Source organism: Polypterus senegalus, chromosome 6, assembly GCF_016835505.1.
Source record: "Polypterus senegalus isolate Bchr_013 chromosome 6, ASM1683550v1, whole genome shotgun sequence".
NCBI lineage: Eukaryota > Metazoa > Chordata > Cladistia > Polypteriformes > Polypteridae > Polypterus > Polypterus senegalus.
In genome coordinates, this window is record NC_053159.1 from 270,798 (window position 1) to 294,032 (window position 23,235).

Genomic DNA, 23,235 nt, shown 5'->3' on the forward strand with positions numbered 1-23,235 from the left:
TGAAAAGACAGTGCCCGGGACGTCCTGGTCTGGGCTGCCAGGCTTTCTATCGGCTCGGCTTTTTCTACTCGACGGATTCATCGACCAAGTCAAATGTTAATTTATTATTTTGTGTACATGTAAACCATTTCTTCTATGAGACCCTCGATTCTTAAAGTCTTGTGTGAATAAAACTGATGCCCAATCCCCGATGTGTCGCCCTTCTGATCTTTTCACTTAGTGGCGGCCACTCGTTTGGGTCGCTTCATTTGAACCCAATGTGATGGCTCGACCGAGGTGTGCCACCGCTCTGGCTGGCATCGAGCTCATCGTTATGGCAGGGGGCGGCTGAGGTCAGCCTAGTCAATCGAAACCCAAGGTCGGGTGGCGCGGCCGCCATTAAACATGTTGATCTTCAGTTTCACCTTGTGGTCGTCGTCCTCATCTGTTTGATGGAAACATGACAACAACGCGCCGCCCCCGTCCTCGCCAAGTCACGTCTGATTGTCACTGCTGGAGCGTCGCAGTCGTGGAGTGAGTGGCGGCCTGATGGCCCGGTGGCGCTGGGAGGGTCAAACTGTAGGGACAGGGGTTGGGAGTGGGCACGGTGCCCGCTCTGAGAGTGCAGGGCCTTAAGATGAGCAGGAAGTCCCAAGGGTCACCCCAGCCAGGTGACTAAATGTAATGTCATCGTCACCCCCGTTAAGCCTTGAGAAGATGAAGAGCTGGTCCGGCGGCGAGTGAGTGACCCGTGAGGCTCGTCCAAACGTCCAGCACCGGTCAGTAGGACCCCACAGCCTTTACAAGCCCACCTTAGAGCCGACAAGCTCGTTGGGCACGGACCCTCAGCTCTCAGTGTCCTGTAATGATGGCTTGGCCGGCGGTGCCCAAGACTTGCCAAGCTCTGGCTGTGAATCAGATAATCGATGCATCGGGAATCGCCTTTGGTGACCCTGTGGCACTGCGCCCTGGGGGTCCCGACGGGCACAAGAAGGCGAGGAGTTTGAGAACATTCGGCCCACCAAGCATCTCAGCTGAGCAGGGTGCCATATCACGCCAAAGCACTTCCACCTCGTGCCAGGCGTCCATCCTCTGGTGCGGCCCACATACGCAGTTGCCTTTGGCGGACGCCGATTATTTTTCACACAAATAAATGATCAAGTGGGCGAGTCTCACCTTCGGTAAATACGATTCATTTCGCTCCCTCAAAGGTTAAGGCCTAATTACTCGAAGGAAATGCCAAGCCTTCAAGTGAGACCCTCATTCCATGTGACCTACTTAGACACAGCGTTGCATTCTAATTAGGATTTATTAAAAGTGACTCACGTGTGCGCATCCTCAAGACCACGGGCACACCTGTCCACGTGCCCGCCGCTTAGGATGGCGCAGGGCTCTGGCAGACCCAAGTAGGCCACGGGCTGGCACCTTCGACATCAGGCCCGCAAAACCTGAAACGCAATAAAAAGACTGACCCAGGAGCGGGCATCCCAGAGAGAGGCGCCGGCTGTCGGATCAGCTGGGCACGGCGACGGGCCGAGGCCCTCACGTTCAGTGCGCCATGCACAGAGCTCGGGCCGCCGTCTCCAAACCTCTGCAAAGAACGAAAGAAAAGAGCAGCGGGCGGGCAGCAGCACCCTCATGGCGGCTCTCATTTGGCACCTAATGAGTCAGCTGTGAAGAGCGCCGAGCTACAGGCGGGCGGGCGGGCGGGCAGGCGAGCGAGCGAGCGAGAGAAATGTCTGACAATCGTCCTCGCTCTAATGAATTTTTTTGCAAATTGTAATCAAGCCAGGCCGTCTCGGATGGCTGATAAATGAGACCCCAGGGGTTTGGCCGGGACCTCAGCTTTTCATTCCAGCAAGTCCCTCCTGCACTAAATTAACAGCAACTTGTCTGAGCTTCAAATTAACTCCCCATGATTAATTCTGATGGAGGGGACGCCTGACGAATGGCTCGCCCTAATAGGCGCCCACACGCCACCGACCCCCCCAGATGGCAATGGCGAGAGGTCATGCATGTCCTGTGCCAGCTTGTGATGCGAGACTGCCATGCTGTGCTTCTCGCTTCATCGCTGGGGCTGCAATGCCACTCTCAGTCGCCATCTTATGTGTCTTGGTCAGGGCCGAGCTGCAAGTAACACCTCGTGGTTCTGCTGTGGGGTCTGCACTGTGACCCTCCTATGGCTCCGGCCGACCCCCTGGTGCCACCACAGACTGGCACCCCATTCCATGCCCTTGTTTTGCCAGGCGTCAGAAGAAAAGGCACAGCCTGGTGGCAGGAGAAGGAGAAGAAGAAATGGGAGCATCAGAAGTGGCAGAAAAGCCAAGGGCTTCGATCGGGAGATGAAAAGAAGTAAGCGCAGCGAGCTTTGGTGCGGGCACACTCTCAGACCACCTGTCATCCCGTCACCCTGTGACGCTTCCAGGTGGATACCAGGGCAACTGACAAACACATGGAATGAAAACATTCAGTTGGGGGTGGCAGAGTGGCACTGCTGTCTCCACACAAGGGGACTGGGCCTGCCCACGGGTAGTCCGACATCAAGGCAGGGTGAACTGCCCTGGTGTGCCCTGTGTGTGTGTGTTCACCCTGCAGTGGGCTGGCATCCTGTTCGTGGACGGCTTCCCTGCAAACCAACATCAGGGTAAGCAGGTTTGGATTGGCCTTGACATGAGTGATGGCAAGTGGCTGGTGCCCGGTGGGCACACAGGCTGTGCCCCGACTCATTTTTCCAGTGCCCACCAGTCCTACCTCACGTCCAGTGGTCAGCACTCAGAACGGCTCCTCTCACGAATGCTACAACAGGGCACAGCCACCAGTGACATCATCAAGGGGCTCGGACCCCGGCAAGCCCCTCGGTCTCCACTCCTCCAATGTCCATGTGCTTAAACTGTGACGCCTTTCGTCCTTCTTGCTCTCCGTGTCCCCAATCAGACCCCCTCTGGTGCCCATGTGCCCACTCCAGTGTGTTAAGTGGCTGGACTTGCACTCCATGCTCAGGGCGCTATATGACCTACCCTCATATTCGCCATCTTAATGATGTCCACCTCTGCCCGTCTCTCCTCCTCGTTGCTCTCCAGACAGCTTGGTTGCCCACTCTTGTGCCGTTGTGTCTCTTTTGTGACCCGCAGACCCCAATGGCGCACCGCCTTCCAGCTGAGGCCCCACCGGTTCTCTGTAACTGCCATTTCACTTTAGAAGGCCACTACCATGGTGACCACTGCCATGGTGCCCCTAACCCATTTGCCTTTTTTGCCACCCATAGCTGTTGTTCTTCTCAGTTTCTCGCCGCTCCTGAACTTCAGGGTGACCTCGGCCTTCTGCCCCGCTGCTCCTCGGCGGTCTCCACACCTCAAAAATCCCCCACTTTACCTGGCAGCTCTCGTTTGTGACGTGGGCACCATCATTGTGGGCCTCTCCTGCCTGATTAAAGCCCTCCCAAGACTCCCCCTTTTGAAGGCTGCACGTTGACCCCGAGGTCCCTAACACACTGCCAGGTGGCAGCCACTGTCCAGTCCCAATGTGCTTGTCACCTCACCGAGGTCTTTTACTTTTGTGATTGTCCTGTCCTACTTTCTGTCACCTGTCACTCTCAGCATGAAGACAGACCCCCCAATGCACTGGCTGGAAGTCTGGGAGGACAGGGGACGTCCCTCTCACTGCGGCCACCAAGTCGCTCCCAGCCACTTTATGAGAACTTGAGGCCGTCCAGCTCATCATCGTCTACACTCATGGAGACCAAAGCAAGGACAGATCTGAGACGAGTGCCACCAGTGCAGAATGCAGAGCGTCTCGCGGTCACCATAAGGGCACCTCGCCGCAGCCTGAGGAATGGGGCGGGGCCAGAGGTAGGAGGTGGGGCTGGACGTGGAGATGCCATTGTCACAGCAGGCGCTGTGGTCACTCAGGTGTCCCCAAACATTATCCGGAGCTGGCCAGCTGGCCTTCATAAGCAGGATGAACGTGGGCAGCATGCCCGCCTGTGGTCTGGCATATGACTAATGTTATCCAAGCTCACTTCACCCTCAGCAGGGTCTGTGTGGAAGCTGCAGCCCATGCCAGGCAGCGTAGGGCACAAGGCAGGAACGGCGGGCACCTCTACCGCTATGCTGAGACTACTTCAGCGGTTCGTCTGCCCTTTTTATTTGTGTTTATTCCAAACTTATTTTGCGTTTTCACCGCCAAACAAAGCCCTGCTGCCCAAGGCTCTCCTACAGTGTTACCATGGCAGCCTGTGCCAGGCCAGGACCCCCCAGTCTCTGTCGATGCAGGTTCTGATGGTGGCGAGCCCGAGCGCTGCCGACCTCTGAATGATGGCACCTCGATGTGCCCGCTCAGGCCCCACTTCTTTAGCATCTTTGGCATCCCAGGATCTTGTCGTTTAGGCGAAGGCCTTGAGCGAGGACTTGACGTCTGTGAATGCCAGGGTGCCCGCACGTAGTGACGAGGAAGAAGCTTCTGCTGTCGACCCACCCACCTGAGTCTTGGGGTGCCAGAGCAGCGACGGGCACATGGGTGGCTCCTTTATCATGCTTTGAGACGGGCACGGCCACTGCTGCCCACATACATACCTCCTCAATGACTTTTCTGGATTTCATTCTTTATTGCTCACTTTAGGAGGACCACCTGGTGGGGGGCATCTCAGTAGCATCCCTGGGGTTTGATTTTTCACAACTCCGCTCATGTTAAGAGCACAGAAGCAGTGGAGCGCTGGCTTGCCAGGGCTAGTGCCAAATGTCTCGATGGCCCCTTACAATGCCCTCATCCTCCATAATATTCACTGAAGGCGAGAGGGCAGCAATGTTGGCACTAAGCTGTGCAGGTGAGGCCCACCAGCAGGACTGTGCCATCCCATCTTCTTTGATTGGCACACACATGGCGTGAACCTCATGCCAGAGGGCGCTCTCTGGGCGCAAACCCCCAGGGCTGGAAGGTTGCCATGCCTGACAATTTAAACGAAGACCGGATGACACATTGTGTGCCACCCAAGAGCCTCCAGGGGGTGCTTTGAAGGAAAGCAGGTGACATGCCATTGCTTAGCTGGGCAGCTGCTGGGCACTTGTGACTTGATGGCATCATCTTGGCACTGCTTTTGCTTCAGTATTTGCAGTTTGACATCACCTTGTTAGCTTGGTAAAGTGTCTTGTTGGGGGGCCGCAGCACAGCCTCAGTGTGTCACAGTTTAGTGCCAGCGTGGCGTCACTTGGCCTACCTGTTGGGTTACTTTATCAGACTTCAATGAGTGGCCCAGATGTCCCCGTCACTCTTCTCCTTGTCTGCACACTGGATGGGCAATGCCAGCGGGTAAGCTTGGCCCCCCATAGCTGTTTCTCATGGTGCCACTGTGGTGCCCTTCACTCCCCCAGTCTCCTCTTCTGGGCCCTGCCCAAGTTAGCCTTTATCTGGGCACTCGCTCACACCGGCCCACCATTCTGCCAGGTGGCCCCCCCCATCCAGGCCGGAATGCCTGCCCTTCCCTTCAAGCAGAATGCACTAAGCTGGCAGTGGTGCACATGGCACAAAGACCAAGCTTTTGGATGAAGCAGGATGCACGCGGTGGTCACCGCTGCAGATGGGGGGCTACTTCATAGAAATGAGTTAGTGGTAAACAAAGTCGCAGCCAGATGGCACAAGATGCCCATGGTCAGCACCCTCACCATTCAGGCTATAGGCAGGTCGAGACGACCGCCACACAGTCGTCCTTACAGCCCCTCATCCAGGGTGGGCCGTGATGAGCAAGGTAAGGCGCTTTATAAAATAAAAGGCGGGCAGAGAAGAGTCGGACCCCAGAGGTTTTGTATCAAGAAGCTTGGCTTTCTTTATTGTAAAGACACGAGTGTGCCACTTCAGTCCCTCGCCATCTTCAACATGGCAGCTGCTGTACAGGAGACACAACACAAAGAGGAAGGGCGCGGCGTGGAGGCGCTGAAAACAAAGGAGGTAATAAGACAGACATCATCATCATCATCATCATCAACGCTGCGTCTTTACACTTATGTACATGCAAATGAAAACGAGCCACGGAGCCAGGCGGTCCGCACGGCCCGTCACGGGTGGTCTTTTCCTTTCCTTTCCCACTCGATGCTTTGCCAGAAAGCCATCTGCAGGGGAATGCCGTGGTGCCAGGGGGGTGGGCCCATCTTTCGAGTGGAGTGGGAAGGGCATCTGGGCACACTGGGCTGCATTTGTTCAATGGCAGTGCCACAGTGCTGTACCGGGGTTGGGGGGCACACGGTGGGGACCTCCCGCATTCGCCACACGAGTCAAGGCGAGCGAGAAGAGACTGGCAAAGGACCCGAGCCGCAGCGGGCTTTGAGAGGGACCCTGGTAACGCCGAGACCCCCAGTGAGTCGCATTTTCACTCCACCCCCCCCACACCAAATGTTTTCGGATACGAATGGCAGCCCCCTCACGGCCACCGGCGACTGTAACGAGGACCCCCGGTGCGGAATGCCATCGCCAACCTGGACCACCCCGCAAGTCCTGACGTGGGCCTGGGACCCCCACCCGTGGAGCCTCGTCTCACCCCAAATAAAAATAAATAAATAAGAGACATGCTGGGAACACCTTTACTGAAGAAAGAAGAAGTCGAGAGCCGCCTGTGCCGCCTCCGCCGCGCTCCTTTTAAATATCGAGATTTCTCTGACGTTGGCATCATTTCAACGACACAAAACACATAAAGAGGTTCATTTAACCAAAGAGTCACAACACTTCAACGTCAGGAAAAAATAGAAAGCCAGGAGCTCAGATTGGGACCCCTGGAGCTCCTCCTCGTTCAGGCCCACCTGTGACCCCCACACCCCCGCCTCCAACGGAGCGTCCTGACAAAATCAAAGTGGGGAAAGGGGGCGCTAAAGTGGCAGGTGAACGGCACCCTCGAAGTTTGCCCGTGCCCACCTCCTGGACGTTTCGGGCTCTTCGCTCGACACACAAGGCAATAAGTAAGGAATACTGGCCTAACGGTGACCCCCTCGGGCGCCAGTCTAGAAAAGTCTCCTTCCCAGAATTCCTGGCCGTCTGCACCTCTGGCTTTCCGCTCGCTCACGTGAATGAAGCATGTCTAGTAGGTGTGCACAGGATGACGTCGGACCCAGAAGAGTGCCATAGCAGCCGAGTTTGTGCAAGTCCACGGGGCAACTCTGCGCCCTCATATATTGGTGGGCATCCTCCCGCCTCCAGAACAGCTGTTGTTGCGGTTGTTGTTCTTGCGCGACAGGTTGGGCGTCGCCATGAGTGCAAAACGCTCGTCCGGACAGCCGTACTGCAGCAGCGTGTCGATGCACTCCTGGCTGACCGCCTGCCGGGCGTATGCCAGGGCTGTGTTCCCATGAACGTCCCGAGCCATGACGTCTACGCCATACTGCAAACAGAAGGGAGAGATGGAGCGTCAGTGTGGAAACGGACACGCACACGCGCACACACACAGACACACTCACACTCACACGCACACACACGCACACTCACACACACACGCGCACACACATACAGAGGGGACAGCCATCGGGCAGGCTCGCCAGGCTCCAACAGGGGGATGCCCGCTCTCTCTCTCTCTCTCTCCGTCCTTTCTCATTCAGGGTGGCCTCACGTCTTCATGATAGGCTGGCGACATCACTTGGGGCCCAAAGGATCTACTAGGTGGGCTCAGTTAAGGGATGCCCCCTGTACCCGCTGGGCGAATGGGAGAGATGACAAATCTGAAGGTCATTATGAGGAATGCGGCACATCCCCTCCAGTACCAAGGAGGACCTTTGGGCAACGCTACGGGTGCTCCGTGCCACCTACGACAATACTTAGGACGGCCGTTAAACAGGTCAAAGGTCGTCATCTTGTTTTTTTGTTAATTGGTGTGTGTGAGCATCCAACTAACCAACCAGCTACTGCTGTGTGTTGGGGGCTTATCACGGCAAAGTCACTCTGGCACTTCTGTGGCAGTCTGTCACCCCAGCCAGACTTCAAGTGGGTCCCCGGTCCTGTCGCACCGAACTAGTGCCAAGCCCACACAGCCAAACACGCTGGTCATCTGCTTGTCGATTCTACTTTTCTTCCACATGACTTGACTCGGTGGGTACCCGCTATGACCTCACAGAGTTGCCAACATGTAACTAGGATAAGCTGGCATGTCAGTCCATTATGGCAGTGCCACCAGAGCCCGACTCCGTTACCCAGGATGGCCTTGGCACCTATAGGCCGAGGCTCTGCGCCACCTGCTGACTCGCTTCATTTCGTGGAGCCCCGACATCTGTGGCATGTGTGTGCCGTGGCTGACCCTGGGCGTGCTCGCCACTCCAGACCTACCCATATCAGCAGCTGTGCGATGACCACGTTCCCCTTACGACAGGCGAGGTGCAGCGCCGTCCTGCCATCTCCCTCGCCGCAGGTCTCATTGACCTCCTCTCGGGTACCGTGAGCTAGAAGCAGGACGACGGTGCGCAGGTCCTCTTCGGCAGTGCCACGCAGAAGCTGCTGTCCCAAGGGGACGTCCATGCAGGGCAGCGGCGCTAAGAAGAGCTTCTGCTCATACTTGGCTCTGATCCACCGCTCCCTTTCTTCCCTAAAAGACAAAAAAAGGCAGATAACGGAGATTACAGGACATGGCACAGACTTCGCTCGGGTCCGAAGGCGGCCCGTGTGGGCACAACTCGTGTCCGTCAGTCAGCTGATTTGTTGTCACCTGTCACTTCACAGGCTACGTGTGACACACCCCAACCCTGCGCGAGCGTTTCCCAAGCCCCTCGCCGCTACGGGCGCCCCTTCGGCCCTCCAGTGACACAACGAAGATAAACTTGTAAGCAGTAAATCCCACGCTACACGTCGTGCCGCGGCCTGCCTCAGTCTTAATCGACGCAGGAGCCCGGCGCCCGCTGCCCGCCGCCCGCCGCTAATCCTCTGAGGGGGACGCTAATCTGGTTTTTAATCTGCCCAATGTAAACAGGCCCTTTCACAGAGTATTAGGATTAGTTTTGCCTCACTTCTTGCCCCAAGTGCTTTGACCCTAAAGTGACCACAAGGCTGCCAGGGGGCACCGTGATCCATCGAGAGCATTTCTGGGCCTCAAACCGAAGAGAGAAGCAGAAGGCCAAGGAACAAACTCCCGGTATCGGAGGTCAGGGAATTCCTCTTCTGCCAGGCGGCGACGTGCCGAGGACGGCGGTGAGCTGCACGAGAGAGAAGCCTCAGTGCCCTGGCGGATGGAGGAACCCTCATTAGCGGGAACTTTTAATTCCAGCGAAGTCAAGGTCAAAGTCATAGCGCCAGTCCCCGAGGGCTGCACGTTGTACCTCCTCTCTTTAAAGTACGGGCAACAAATAGTTCCAGAGGTAGACGGCAATTAACAGCGAGGCAGAAGTGCTCAAGGAAACATGAGCAATCTGTAAACGCCGGCCCTCCTGGGAAATGCTTAATTAATTTCCTCAAAATGCACACTCCATGCTTACTTTTTAAATAGCCGCTGGGAGCAATTTATGATAAATACATAAAAATTACGAATAAAGTTGCACTATTATTATTTTACAAAATATTTATTCTGATGCAATATTCATTATTCGTCTTCAAGACGACCGTCTCAAGGCAGGCAATCCTTCGGCGTACTGACGGAACCGAGAGGGGCACGCGGGCGACAGGCTTCAAGACGACTTACTCACCGGCCGACGTCCTGCGGGGCGGATGGCCAGGGGAGGACCGTCCCGCGCCGCTCCTAGATGGCCGTGTCGTGCACTGGGTGCTTCACGGGGCAAAAGGGGACTCGGACGTTACCGTCCAGCAGCTCTGCCACTAGGGGGCAACACTGCCGACATTTAACAGGCTACAGAAACAGGCCGCCTGGCGCCCAGCTCACGTGGCACAGACACAACTCCACAGAGGTGCCCTGCACGAGGAAGAGCTGATCGGTGGTCCGCTGCTCGAGAACGACGAAGTAACAGGCAGGCTCTGGGTTCAAATCCCACTACTGACACTAGTGTGACCCCCCCCGGCGCGGGGCTCCAATCAGAAAAACAAAAGGACAGTAAGTAACATAATGACAACATGGCGCTTGGCACACAAGGCGGCTTGGAAGGTAAGCCGCTGTAGGGAGCGACCGGCCGGACTCTCAGCACATGCCATTGGCACGCTGTGGTTGCACAGTGGCTAGAAGTAAGGAATTTCGGCAGATGCTCGCTGCTTCCCTGCCCAAGTGGGGAGGCAGGACAAGGCAGGCATGGACGAGAGCCCGGGAACAATGCGGGGCCCAGCGGGGGGTGCCTTTCTCTCCGACAGAGGAAATGCTCAGCAGTTGACTGCCCTCTGGCACGCATGCCTTCTCTCCCAGCCATGGTTGCCAGGGTGAGATGAAGCCAAGGCTGGCGAATGAGGGCCAAGGCGGTGGCCGGGGGTATGCGGCTTGTCAAGTGTTTATCCGGTGGCTACAAGACGAGCTCGCATTGGTCGAACGCCAGCGTATTCCCTAACAGCTGGAGGCGGCCCATAAATAACGACGGCCGCCCCGGATCAATACAGCGAGTGTGTCCCACAAGCTTTCAGAGCGTTTATGATCTCCAAGGCACAGAATAAAACAGAGTGTGGCAGATAAATAAAATCAAGCTGTCGACCGACTCCATGATGGTGATGACGATGACGAGGCCGTCAGTGACAGGACGCTGTGACACGACGGACGCTACGTGCAGGGTGCGCCGTGTCTCCACCTCTCCTGTTGACTGCGCTGCTCTGAGGCATGGCGGTCCCGATCTCCAAGGCACTCTCACCCCCACCTAGTCCGCCACAGTGCCCACTCCAGCCACCCCTCAACTGAGGCTCAGCTCGTCTTTGGGCGGCGGGAGGACTTGGGATCGCTGAGGCGACGACATGACGACTGCGACACGCGGCTTCATCCCATCAAGTCAATGCCAGGGCGCACTCACTTGGTGGGCACTGGGAGACCTCGGGTTAATTCAAAATGTCACCTCTGTGGAAGAAGGAGCCCTGTCCATGCCCAATGACCGTCACGCTGCCCCCTCCATGATGGCCCATGGCACACACCGCAGGCTATGCTAGGCAGAGGGCCCACTGAGGACCACTAGGGGGTCTTTTACAAACCCAACTGCAGACGAATGCGAGGCGGGAGAACAAACAGCACAAGGGAGCAGCCATCTTCTCCTGCTCGGAGATGGCACCTCATTATTCACAACACACAAATGTGGCTGGACTGGCAGCCAAATCAAATAACCAAGTGGCCACCTCGTGACGTCTCCTGCTGGCACCTGAAGCTCAGTGTGTCACCTCAGGCCAACTGACCCTGCGAGCACTCCGAGCAGATGCCAAGATGGTTCCAGGGTGTCCACGTCCCCCTGCCACCATGGCCTGGGCCGATGAGGTCAGGGTGACGCAAGCCCACCGTTTGTCACTTACACTGACGCGAAAGGCACGATGATACACGGGGGGTCCAAAGGCTCACCGTCTGTCACTTGGTCACTAAAGGCTCAGGGACGAGGTGGTCTGGTTCGGGCCTCCACCAAGCCCGTATGCAGCGCTACACGAAGATGGTCCCTAGAGGGTGACTGTCACATGGGGGGGGGGGGGCCCATTGCTCTCACGCTGTGTGACAAGTGGCCCCTCGAGTCCGAGAGCAGCTTCCTCGTGGGTCCGGCCTGACGTGTGAATTTCAACGCTTCATTCTTCCTCCTATCATTAGCAATCGTTTGACGATGACGACGAGTAAAATAAAAGAGTGTCTGTCCTTCACGAGCGCGCCGTGTTTCCAGGCACATTTGGGACTCATTTAAATCTCTGTAATCTGTTAGCAATAAGAAGTAACATGCAACCATTATTTTGTAATTTGTGTCTTGGAGTGCATATCTTACAAAAGTAGAGCGCAGTAATTGGAATAATTAGCCCGCTCTGATTGTAGCCGGAGACCCTGCATGTGCGGGTGAGCTTGGAATCAGCGCCAGGGGCTTTCTTTGGGGGCACTGCCCAACCGGGGGTACCTGCCTGAAACTGCCATCAGGAGCACTCTGTGTAAAGCGTCTCACTTATCACTTTGCATTAGGGCCGCGCGCACTTTATTAGGCCTGCAATTAGAATCTCCATCTTTCAATTTAGATATTTACCGCCGTGAGCAAAAATTAATGAAAGCAAAATATTTTGGCCAAGCTAAGCTTAGCAGTGGATGCTTTCTGCTAATTACTGGATCGGAGAAGACACATCTAGAGCGTACCAGGGCGGCCTCGGTGGTCCGTGGCGGGGCACCTCAGACGGCCGAAAGTGAAGGACTAACCTTTGGCTTCGGCTTGAGACAAATGTGGGAAAGACGACGGCAAACGACATTCCCGCGCCCCGAGTGCCAGCGTCTGCCATTGATTGCTGCAGCAAAGCGGGGCTGCGGTGCTTTTTCTCGGTCCGATTAGTAATAAGAGGCCAGTGTCAATCACGTCTCCATCGGCGCGGGCTGCTCGTCCCTTCCTGTGCCCATTGATTGGATTGCCTTGTTCCTGCTCTTGTCTGAAGCCAGGAAGGAGGGGTCCGGGTGGGCCTCTGTTTGCTTGTCTGCCCTGCTCACCCTGGATGAGCCCTTTGTGCGCCGTGTTTACTCACAGAATCGGCTTCCTGACTTCATCCTCCTCCTCCTCCTCCCTCCTCGCCCTGAAGCCTGCCTTCTGTTTACCAAACCTTTCCAGTGGCCTGCTCTGCTGAAAGGGAATCCTACCAGCTGTTCCAATGCAAGCGGGCAGGGCAGGGGAGGGGAGGGGAGGGCAGGGGGCTCTCACAAAAAGTAACAAAGAGAGCCCCTCGGCCCCCGGGACTCTTCATCCCTAAAACAGAGAAGTTCTCACCACGGGCCGGCCAGTGCGCCTCCTGAACTCGCGTCCCCGTCACCGAGCACAAGGCCTTCAGACTCACTCGGGGGTCTCGTCGCCAAGTGACATTAACGGTATGATGGAGGGATGAGGTGCTCACTGCCTGGACCCTCAAATAACCCGCGGAACAGCCCAGAAAGTCACGCAGCAGACGGCGGGGCACACACATCTAAGCTGGGCCCTCCATTAGGGGTACCCGGCCCAGTCTGACCAGTAAAGGCTGTCGTTAAGCCATTTCTTGTAGCCGCCAGTCAGCTGTCATGTGCAGGATTAGCTGTGATGTGAGGCGACGGCAATTAGTGGAGGGAAAACACGGGCATCTCGGAGCACTTTCTAAAGGCACACAAGCGACCTCGAGCCATAAATAACGCGGGTATTGACCAAACACTAAACGCGGCCACTTCATTGACCCCCAGGGACGGCCACAATGTGCGGAGATTAATCCTCTGGACAGCGACATGCGGGGTCGACTGGGAAGAGAAAAACTTCACAAAGTTGGATTAGCCTCGCGCCACGCCGCACCGCCGTCCCCTCCTGAATAATCAAGCGCCGTGGTTTGTTACGCCAGACCTTCAAGGTGCCAACTGGGCCTGGCAAAGGACCCGTCACGGCACACACAGCTGATCACCACCCAGAAAACAGCAAACACAAACAGACACGACAGAAAAATCCGACGCATCCAGGGCAGGGCAGCAAGCACCAGTCCCGCTCTCAGTCACGGGGTGCCAGTTAGTGCCACCTAAAACATGTCTGTGCCCAGTGCTCAAAGCCCAAATACAGCCATAAACAAACAGCGCCACCCGGGAGCAGCAAACACACAAACAATGCGAGCTGTTAGGGTCCATGGCACCCGGCGAGGTGCCCCTCTGGAGGCGCCAATGGCAGGTCTGAGGACAGGGACAGGGACAGACGTCAGTCACAAGAGTGCTAGGAGGTGGCTCTAAAAACTGGAACAAGCCGCACGACGTCCCACCGCTTCAGCGTCATGTCACTCCTAAAAAGCTGCAGAGGTGACAAGTGACAACCAACAATGGTGACGACGAGTCGAGCCGTCTCGAGAAGGCCGTCTGGGTATTACCGTGGTCGACAACGTCTCCCTGTAACAATATGGCGCCCACAAACCCTGCCCAGTACACATCGGCCTGCTCGGGCACAACATCAGTCCTGCCCCTTTAGCGGGTCACCTCTGCGATGCCAAACCTCAGCTCTTCATCGGCACACGAGCTGGCGAGGCCTGGCCTGAGAAGGTCCATTTGTCTGTGACGAGAGGGTCCTCAGAGTCAACTGGGGGGCACATTCTACAAAAGCTGACAAAGAGCAACACGTGAAGGTAAGGACCTCGGGAAGCGGACCGGCACTTTGATTCAATCACTGCGACCCAAAGACTTCACTCTGCTAAAAGTAAAAGCAACGTGGCACACCTGGCATGTGGCAGGACGTCAACGACCGCTTGCTGTTTAACTTGGGGTCCAAGCCCCAGAAGGCTGTGCTCTTCCCTGCCATGGACTGCCATCTGCCCAGGGTTGGTCCCTCCGCTCGGCCCGAGCAGTCTGTTAAAGAGTGAGGAACGCCAACACCTGAACCCGACACGACGGCGAGTGGTGTGAGGGCCGCGTCTGCACACGACACCTAAGGCCGGCCGCGTACGAGGACTCCATGTGTAGAGAGCTTCGCCGTGTGCCGTCATCTGGTCCTCGGGCCACGGAGGTGCTAATCACCGTCAGCTTCCTCCATCTTGATCTTTGTGTGCGGCTCACAAACGAGCGATTAGAAGAGGCCCTCTGAACCTTCAGCTTCATGTTCTTATGCGTGGCGAGAAGAACTAATGCCAGGCTGCTCGATACCCGGAGAACGTTTGTGGTTTCGTGGCTTTGGGTGAAAACCGGCGAATGGGAGAACGCAAGGTCAAGTCGCGCAGCCCCTCCAAAGAGCTCTTCTTCTGCAAAGTCAAGCGGGTTTAGAGGTAAGGAGAGGCTCATCCTGACCGCCAGCTCGGTGCCAGCTGCCACTGTTCCATACCCATCTGAAGAGCCCCCCGACACACTGTAGAAGCAGGGCCGACATGGCCGTTAGTTCTGTGAAGCCCCCACCGACATGCTTGCTAACAGAAGTGAGTTCTCGTCTTGTTCGGAGCTAATCTGTGTAGCAGCTGTCCAACAATGCAATGGCGTGATTAATAAATTAATTCAATAGCACAAACAGGACGAACATGACCCTAAGACGTGCTGACAAGTGTTATCTCCTGACAAGTCGGCTCAGGCAAACACGCGGCTGGCTCAGAGTGAAGATACACCACATGGTGTCAGCTGCTCTTAATGCCAGGCGGGGACGCACAGATTCCCACATCTGGAGTGTCTTCCTGCATCACGGTCCTGCTCCGATTCGGCACACAACACCGGGCGCGCGCTCCGACTACAGCCTGATTTTTTTGTCTTGACAGATTTCCTAGGAGATTTTCAGAATGTGACTATTGAACACGACACCGTGCTTTAAACGTCTGTTTCCTAAGGGCGTTGACTTCAGAGCGGTAAGAGAGAATTCAGCGCTAATTACGTAAGAGTTTAGAAGACGAAAATCATTTGAAGGTGATGAGGAAGAGTAAAGGCCCCTAAAACACTCTCCATTATTCTTCTTCATTTGTAAGCAGACTGCAATTCCAGAGCCAAAGGTTAGTCCTTCACTTGTCCCAACGTCAGCGGCGAGCGAGTCTCCGACAAGGGCATGCATGTCAAATTAGAGGCAGCCACACTCCAAGACCGTGACCTCCTTGCACATTCATGTGAAACAGGGCCTGCAATAAATATCAGACCGCGCGCCATTAAAATCAAAGCAGGATGCCTCAGACGGCTCCGAGAGCTTCATGTCTCAGGCCCTCATCCTGCAGGAGAAGCCAGCGCTGGAGCAGAACGTGCGCGAGAAACGTCAGTGCAGAGCTAATCAATTGTGCTTGGCAGCTCTGAAGACCACCTTTAGTCACTGGGCCATGCAAACGTGAGAGCGTGTGCTCAACTGGGCCAGCACCTCTGACAACTGGGAGACCACTTCCGTGCCTTGTAACCCGGTGGACGGACTCGCTTGAGGCGGCTGGCGTGACCACCTACTGTAGCGAGTACCGTGTGCCACCACAGGTTTAGAGGGATTTGGCCAAACTCACCTGAAAAGGCAGGCCTGCTCAAGTGGCAGACATCTCAAAACCGTGACATGTGGCATGCGAGCCGTTGATAAACTTCAGTTACGACATTCGTTTGCTTTGGTCTAAGAACACGGCGTAACTTACACGCATTAGCAGACTCCATTAACCTGAGCTTTACATTGGAGCCCACGCAGGTTTTATAGGCAGCCGAGTAGAAACGCCATTGACTAAAGTGCTGCTGCGAGGGTCTGGACATTTCTGTGACTAACCCTCTGGCGCTACCAGAATTACTAGACGCTATAAAGTCACGCAGAGTGGGAAAGCAGCAGGCCCTGCTGGCTACCCTGCTGAATTTTATAAGAAAGCTAAGCTCCCCTCTTATTAGCAACATTTACAGAAGATACAGACAATCAAATTCTACCTCAAACGTTTTGCCAAACATTAATCAGCGTCTTTCCTAAACAAAACAAGGACTTATTACAACGTGCGTCATAAAGGCCAATCTCACTTCTGAATAACGACGTTAAGATACTCTCTAAAGTCCTAGCTAGAAGGATGGAGAAAGTGCTGCCTTGGAGACATCACAAGACCAAACTGGATTCATTAAAGGCCGACACTTGGCGCCCAGTCTTCGACGCCTGTTTAATGTCACATATTCACCCGCAAAGTCAAACACCCCCGAGATATTATCATCCTTGGATGCAGAAAAAGCGTTTGACATGATTGAATGGAAGTGCCTGTTCACTGCATTGGAGAAGTTTGGCTTTGGCTTGGATCAGACTACTGTAGACCAGTCCACAAGCCTCAGTTTGTGTTAACAACATTAAGTCCCTGGGACTAGAATGGCGTGCCCCCCGTCACCATCACCATCTGTAATCGCCATTGAGCCACCGGCAGCTCACTTTTGAAATGCTTATGAGATGAAGGGGATTATCAGAGAAGGACTTGAACAGTAAATGTCGCTCCACGCAGACGACACGGTGCTGTAGATATCAGAGCACAAAAACCGAGCCTGCAGCCCGAACAGCACTTGGGGTCTCCGAATGAACTGAAAGAAAAGTGAACTCTCACGCACACATCATCAGATCGGACGCCTTCACTTTAATCAGCGCAGATCAGTTTAAACTGCGAGGGTCTACGTCACAAGAGGAGAGGCTGCTGATTGGCTTTCGATCGGATTTCAATAAAATCAATAAAAATGGTTTCCTGAACGTTACAAGATGGAGGGCGAAGGGCTCTGTTCAAGTGTCAAGGTGCGGCTGCTGGCTGCTGCTGGCTGCTTCGGCCCGTGATGGAGAGCAGGTCTGGAGCTCCATCAGAGTTTGTGTTTAGTCACTCGGTGCCCGCACAGCAAGCGACATTTGCTGTTTCTTTCAGACTTTTCCTGTCAACTTACTGGGAGCAGTGGGAGCAGCGAGTTGGGGTACTGGAGGCATGCAAGTGCCTCTCCCAGCCTCTGACTTTGTGCTCAGACGAGTAAAAACAGCAAAACGTAGAAAACCTTCACAAAAAATAAAAAGTGAAGGGAAACTTCCAACAGAAAAGTCATCTGTGGTGGAAGTCGCCCAGAAAGTTAAGACCAGCGAGTTTGCAATTGAAAATGTGAAGCACGTGTGCAGCAAACTCCTCTGAAGAGCAAACTGAACCGGTCCATTGGGAGCCAAGCTGCTTCATGCAGGAACGCAGACGGACAGATGGACAGACGAGGCAACCACAGTACAGTGGTGCTTGAAAGTTGGTGAACTCTTTAGAAGTTTCTAGATTTCTGCATAAATACGACCGAAAACATCACCAGACTGTCACTCAAGTCCTAAAAGTAGATCAAGAGAAACGAGTTAAACAAACGAGACACAAATATTAGACTTGGTCATTTATTTAATGGTCGAATATTCCATATTAGTGAGTGGCAAAAGTATGTGAACCTCACGGATGATCAGTTAGTTTGAAGGTGAAATTCGAGTCGGGTGTTTTCACATCCTGGCATCAGGTGTGAGCGGGCACCCTGAGTTATTAAAGACCAGGATCTGTCAAAGTCTGCTCTTCACAACACACATTTGTGGAAGTGTATCACGGCACGGACAGAGGAGATTTCTGAGGACCTCACAAAAAGAGTGTTGATGCTCATCAGGCTGGTAAAGGTTACAACACCATCTCTAAAGAGTTTGGACTCCACCAATCCACAGTCAGACAGATTGTGTGCAAATGGAGGACATTCAAGACCACTGTGACCCTCCCCAGGAGTGGTCGACCAACAAAGATCACGCCAAGAGCAAGGCACACGTGGAATAGTCGGCGAGGTCCCAAAGGACCCCAACTGAAGGCCTCTCTCACACTGGCTAATGTTCATGTTCATGAGTCCACCATCAGGAGAACACTCAACATCAATGGTGTGCATGGCAGAGTTGCAAGGAGAAGGCCACATTGCTGCTCGTCTGCAGTTTGCTGAAGATCACGTGGACAAACCAGAAGGCTATGGGAAGAATGTTCTGTGGACGGATGAGACCAAAGTAGAACTTTCTGGTTTAAATGAAAAGCGTTCTGTTTGGAGAAAGGAACACACTGCATTCCAGCATAAGAACCTCATCCCATCTGTGAAACATGGTGGTGGGAGTATCATGGTTTGGGCCTGTTGTGCTGCATCTGGGCCAGGATGGCTTGCCTTCATTGATGGAACAATGAATTCTGAATGATATCAGAGAATTCGAAAGGAAAATGTCAGGACATCTGACCATGAACTGAATCTCTGAGAAGAGAAGGTGGGTCATGCAGCAAGACAACGACCCCTAGAACACAAGACGTTCTACCATAGAATGGTTAAAGAAGACTAAAGTGAATGTTCTGGAACGGCCAAGTCAAAGTCCTGACCTTAATCCAAGGACCTGAGGCGAGCAGTTCATGTGAGGAAAGCCACCAACATCTCAGAGCTGAAGCTGTTCTGTCTACAATTCCTCCAAGCCGGTTCACAAATACGTAATATTCGACCAATAAATTAATGACCAAGTCTAACATTTGTGTCTCATTTACTTAACTCGTTTCTCTTGATCTACTTTTCGAACTTGAGTGACAGTCTGGTGATGTTTAAGGTCGTATTTTGGCAGAAATCTAGAAACTTCTAAAGGGCTCCCAAACTTTCAAGCACCACAGCAGGCGCCGTTTACGTGAAATTCAAACACAACTCATAACTGGCAGATCTTTGGTACTGTCAGAAGTAAGAAGCCCCCCGCGTCAATGAAGGCACCCCCAGTTGGGCAGTTTGGGACACGAAGGGGACAGACACCTCAACAGCAGAAAACGAGACATCAGCACAAAGGGTCACAAAAGACCCCTGACATGGCAGTCCTTCTGCAAATGCCACTACAGCCTGGCGAGGCGCTTCATGCATCTTGACGGACTTGGCGTCGTCTTTCTGGAATCCCAGAATAGCAGGAGCGGGAGGTCAAAGGCAGATGCTTAAAATCCACGAGTTTCATTCGTTTCCTGTTTTTAATTACCAGCCTTTAAGAACGTTACGCTGGCACCGAGTTGTCGCGGGCATTAATAACCCTGTCATTCCGGGCCTTTCCGTACAGATGAGCCCACCTTTCCTAACTAAAGATGAAAATGTGTCCCGCTCCCGACTTCCTCTTCCGAGTTTAATGTCAATAGCAAATTGGGAGGCTCGTTAGTCTAGTTGGGCCACATTATGCAGTCATGTAAAAAATAATATCTATTAGGCTAATTCAATCAAAGAATCCTTTTACAGATGAATTAGAACGGAGAGTCCAATTATTTTAAACATTTGCTCTGCCCTGCCTGTCACTGTTCTGTGATTCAGCTCTTTAAAATGCGCTGGATGGGTTTCTTCATATCAATGACTGGGAAGATAATAGTTCTGAAATGACAAGTACAATCAGCCAGTTACATTGATCAAACAGACCTCACCCGGACCCCCGTAATCTGCAGCCTCCCTCGGTGACAGATCACTCCTGCAGATTGGATTAGACAGAGCGATTAGCCGGCTGTTAACACGCACGACAAGGGCAGCCTGCCGCCTCACCTACGAGGGGCACAGCACGCGGTGGGCGCTTTGACCGACAGGCCGGATGTCACGAACAGGGGGGCTGCTGTCAGGATTCCGATGATCTTACTTCGTGATGATTTATTACGATTCATTCACTCGACTGTCCACACCGTTTGCTGACCGAGCGTGGCGGCCCCCCAAACACCCTCCGAGCGAGAAGGACCCTTCGCCTTCGACCGCGAGTGCCAAGCAGGGAGCAGTGGGTGACGCCGTACCACGGCCAGTGTGGTGACGCTCGCTCGCTCGCTCGCCACGGCAACATGTGCCTAATTAATGACCCGGCGGTCACAGCTGTGAGAGTCAAGCCGGGGGTGATTAATTAAATTAGCCAGCAGAGGAAATTAGAGAGGAAAAAGCCAAAGTTTGATTGCTCCGTAATTAACTGTGATGCAAATAATATCTGCACTTCCAGCTCCCCGACTCTGGGATAAGGGGGCAATTAGGAGGTATGAGCGGTCCGAGCCGTAAACAAGAGCACCGGCACTTTCTTAAACTTCCCCTCGTCCAATAAGCCCTTTGCCTTGCGTGTTTATTAGTCATGGAGGATAATGGCCGTCTTCATTAATCCCAGTCCTGGCTGCTCTTTTCTTCCACTGTGTCAGCTTCATTAAGGACACACACGCGCGCACGCACGCACACACACGCACACAGACTGACACACTCACAAACCGACAGACACAGACACACACACGAAGACAGACAGACAGACAGACAGACAGACAGACAGAAATACACAGACAGACACACCCGCAGGCCGACAGACACACACACAGACTGACACACTCACAAACCGACAGACACAGACACACACACGCAGGCCGACAGACAGATACACAGACACACTCACAAACCGACAGACACAGACACACACACACAGACAGACAGACACAGACAGACAGAACGACAGACAGACACACACACACACAGACCAACACACAGACACACACACGCAGGCCGACAGACACACACACAGACTGACACACTCACAAACCGACAGACACAGACACACACACACACACAGACTGACACACACACACGCACTCCATCTCACTCTCCAGCCTTCAAACTACTGCTTTCCTTCTCTTACCGGACAGAAGTAACGGGTTTGGTTGTCGGTGTCCTCGCCGCTCGTCTGGTAAAGGCCGCTGTGCTCGATGTGCGCTGTAAATAACGATTGATTGATACGACATTTTGTGGTGGCGTCTCGAGGGACGGAGACCCCCACAGGGGTGTTGTTAAGCTTCGGTCAGGCAGATACGCTGGGCAGCCGACAGCATGGCGGGTGGGCCTCGTCACATGGCACTGCAAGCTCAGGTCATTTGAAACGGAGTCTTGGATTTTTAACAATCAGCATTTGACTTTTCTGAAGTGTTAGTTACTGAGAGCGCATGCAAAGTCAATACGACTTTTACAGGAAAATGTTCTTTAAATGTCAGGGGCTCTGGAAAAAACGTCTTACCAAGTGACCCTTATCACACCTGCGTCAGCCAGAAATGAGGCCATGTCGTGTGCCAACTCGAGACATCATTTCTTAGGGGTCTTAACCAAAGTGAAGTACGAGGCCGACGACGACTGGCCAATCAAACTTCAAATCCCCAGCCATGCTCTTACCTTCCACGCCACAAAACAATTCACGTTTAGAACACACGTAAGATGGACTTCTGAAGGAAGGGGGCAGCACGTCACTTGGGCATAGGAAGCCTTCGCTCACCGCCCTCTACACACCTTGACTTCTGATGCCCATCTCTTTACACCCAGAGTCTTCCTCCGTGACTTAGATGGTATTTGCTTTAATGCTGCCCCCTACTGGCACTTCGGTATGGGGATGGGGCTGTGGGGAGTTCACAGGTGCCATGGTCTTCCTTGTGCTAGAGCTCAGGACATGTTGGCACCGTGTGCACGTATATGAGGTGTCTCAGAACCGTCCCACTATGACAATGACATCGGAGGTCCGCTATAACAAGTTAAATAACATCTAACCAACAAGCCGGAGCCCAGAGGTCCGCAGAAAACCCACCGACCTGGCCTGAGCCTGAAGCCCCAGGTAGACAGATGGACCACCAGCACCACCACCATGGCGTCCTGTCGGGAGTGCAGAGGGGAAGCCGTCTGGCCACTTGAAACAGAAGATCAACGGATGATGGCAAAGACGAGAGCAGTGCAAGCCCGTTTACTTATGACGGCGTGCCATTTTGTGTTTGAGGGCCGCCGTCGATCACGACTTGCAGTTACGTAAGAGCCACGCCAGCCGCCAAGCAGACGAGGCCCCTGTGGGCTCTACGATGAAGGAGACAACTGAAGACACGGCTCTCCTCACCTTGCTCAGCGAGGCTCCATTATGTCTGCACTGGGGGGCACCGCACTTTGTAATCTGACTAAAGCGATACCCCCGAAAGGCACACCGCTCCGCCGCTCTGCTCCCAGGAAAGTCAAAAATGCCTGCCGAGACTGAGAGGAGCTCACGGGATTAAGAGCAGTTAGCTGGAGCGTCTTAAAGAGGCGCCCTTTGACTTGGCAGTAAAAGCGCCTTTCACAGTGCCCGAGTGCACCGCGACTTTCTGAAATCCCCCAAGGGTTATGGCACAGAAACACACTGTCAGACAAGATGCGAAAAGGAGGACTGGGGCATCGCCTGGCGACACGAGCGCTATAGTCACAATAACTCACTGTGAGCTGCAATTAGTGCCACTGTCAGCTGTGTGCATTCATGCCAATTAATAAAGGCTACTGTCAAAACCAAAGGGGGAGGGGCTGTGCTGGTGCTGGCCGCGGGCACGCGCTCCGTGCCCCGGTACAAAAGGCAGGCGGCACACCTCAGAGCGGACACACTGTATATAGCGCCATGCGTGCCAGCTTCACCCCCGCACGAGGCTCCAATGAGAAAATGCTTACCAAACAACGCTGTCCTCCATTTATTTTACACTTTGAGTGGCAGCAGGGGGCAGCTGCACCTGCCAGCTCTACTCTATCAGCTCCCATTCGTTACCAGGCGCTCGGTGGGCACTCCGCACGCTGACGTGGGTCTTACCAGGGAATCAACGAGCCTGCACTTTAAAGCGAGCAAAGACGCCCAATAAAGCGGCGCCCGTCAGCCCGAGGTGGCACACATGGAAAGGAGGGACGCCGCTGAATGAAGGACTGGCAGGGACCCCCCCATGGCTTAGAGGCTTTGGGTTTTTTAATAAAGTTCAAGAATGGAGCGACACTCGGACCCTTCGCCAGGGACTGCCAGC

General features: G+C 54.1%; 1 protein-coding gene across 8 annotated transcripts in view; it reads right to left on the minus strand.

Moving 5' to 3' along the window:
• Positions 1 to 6,485: 6,485 nt before the first annotated feature.
• agap1 (ArfGAP with GTPase domain, ankyrin repeat and PH domain 1) overlaps positions 6,486 to 23,235 on the minus strand; it is a 165,016-nt gene continuing 148,266 nt past the window's right edge. For all 8 annotated transcript variants that reach the window (XM_039755134.1, XM_039755133.1, XM_039755132.1 and 5 more), the window contains 2 exons: positions 8,275 to 8,530; positions 6,486 to 7,339 (listed from right to left, as the gene is read on the minus strand). In XM_039755134.1, coding sequence (XP_039611068.1) covers positions 7,127 to 7,339; positions 8,275 to 8,530 — 469 coding nt within the window. In that variant the 3' untranslated portion in view covers positions 6,486 to 7,126. The remainder of the gene's footprint in view (positions 7,340 to 8,274; positions 8,531 to 23,235) is intronic.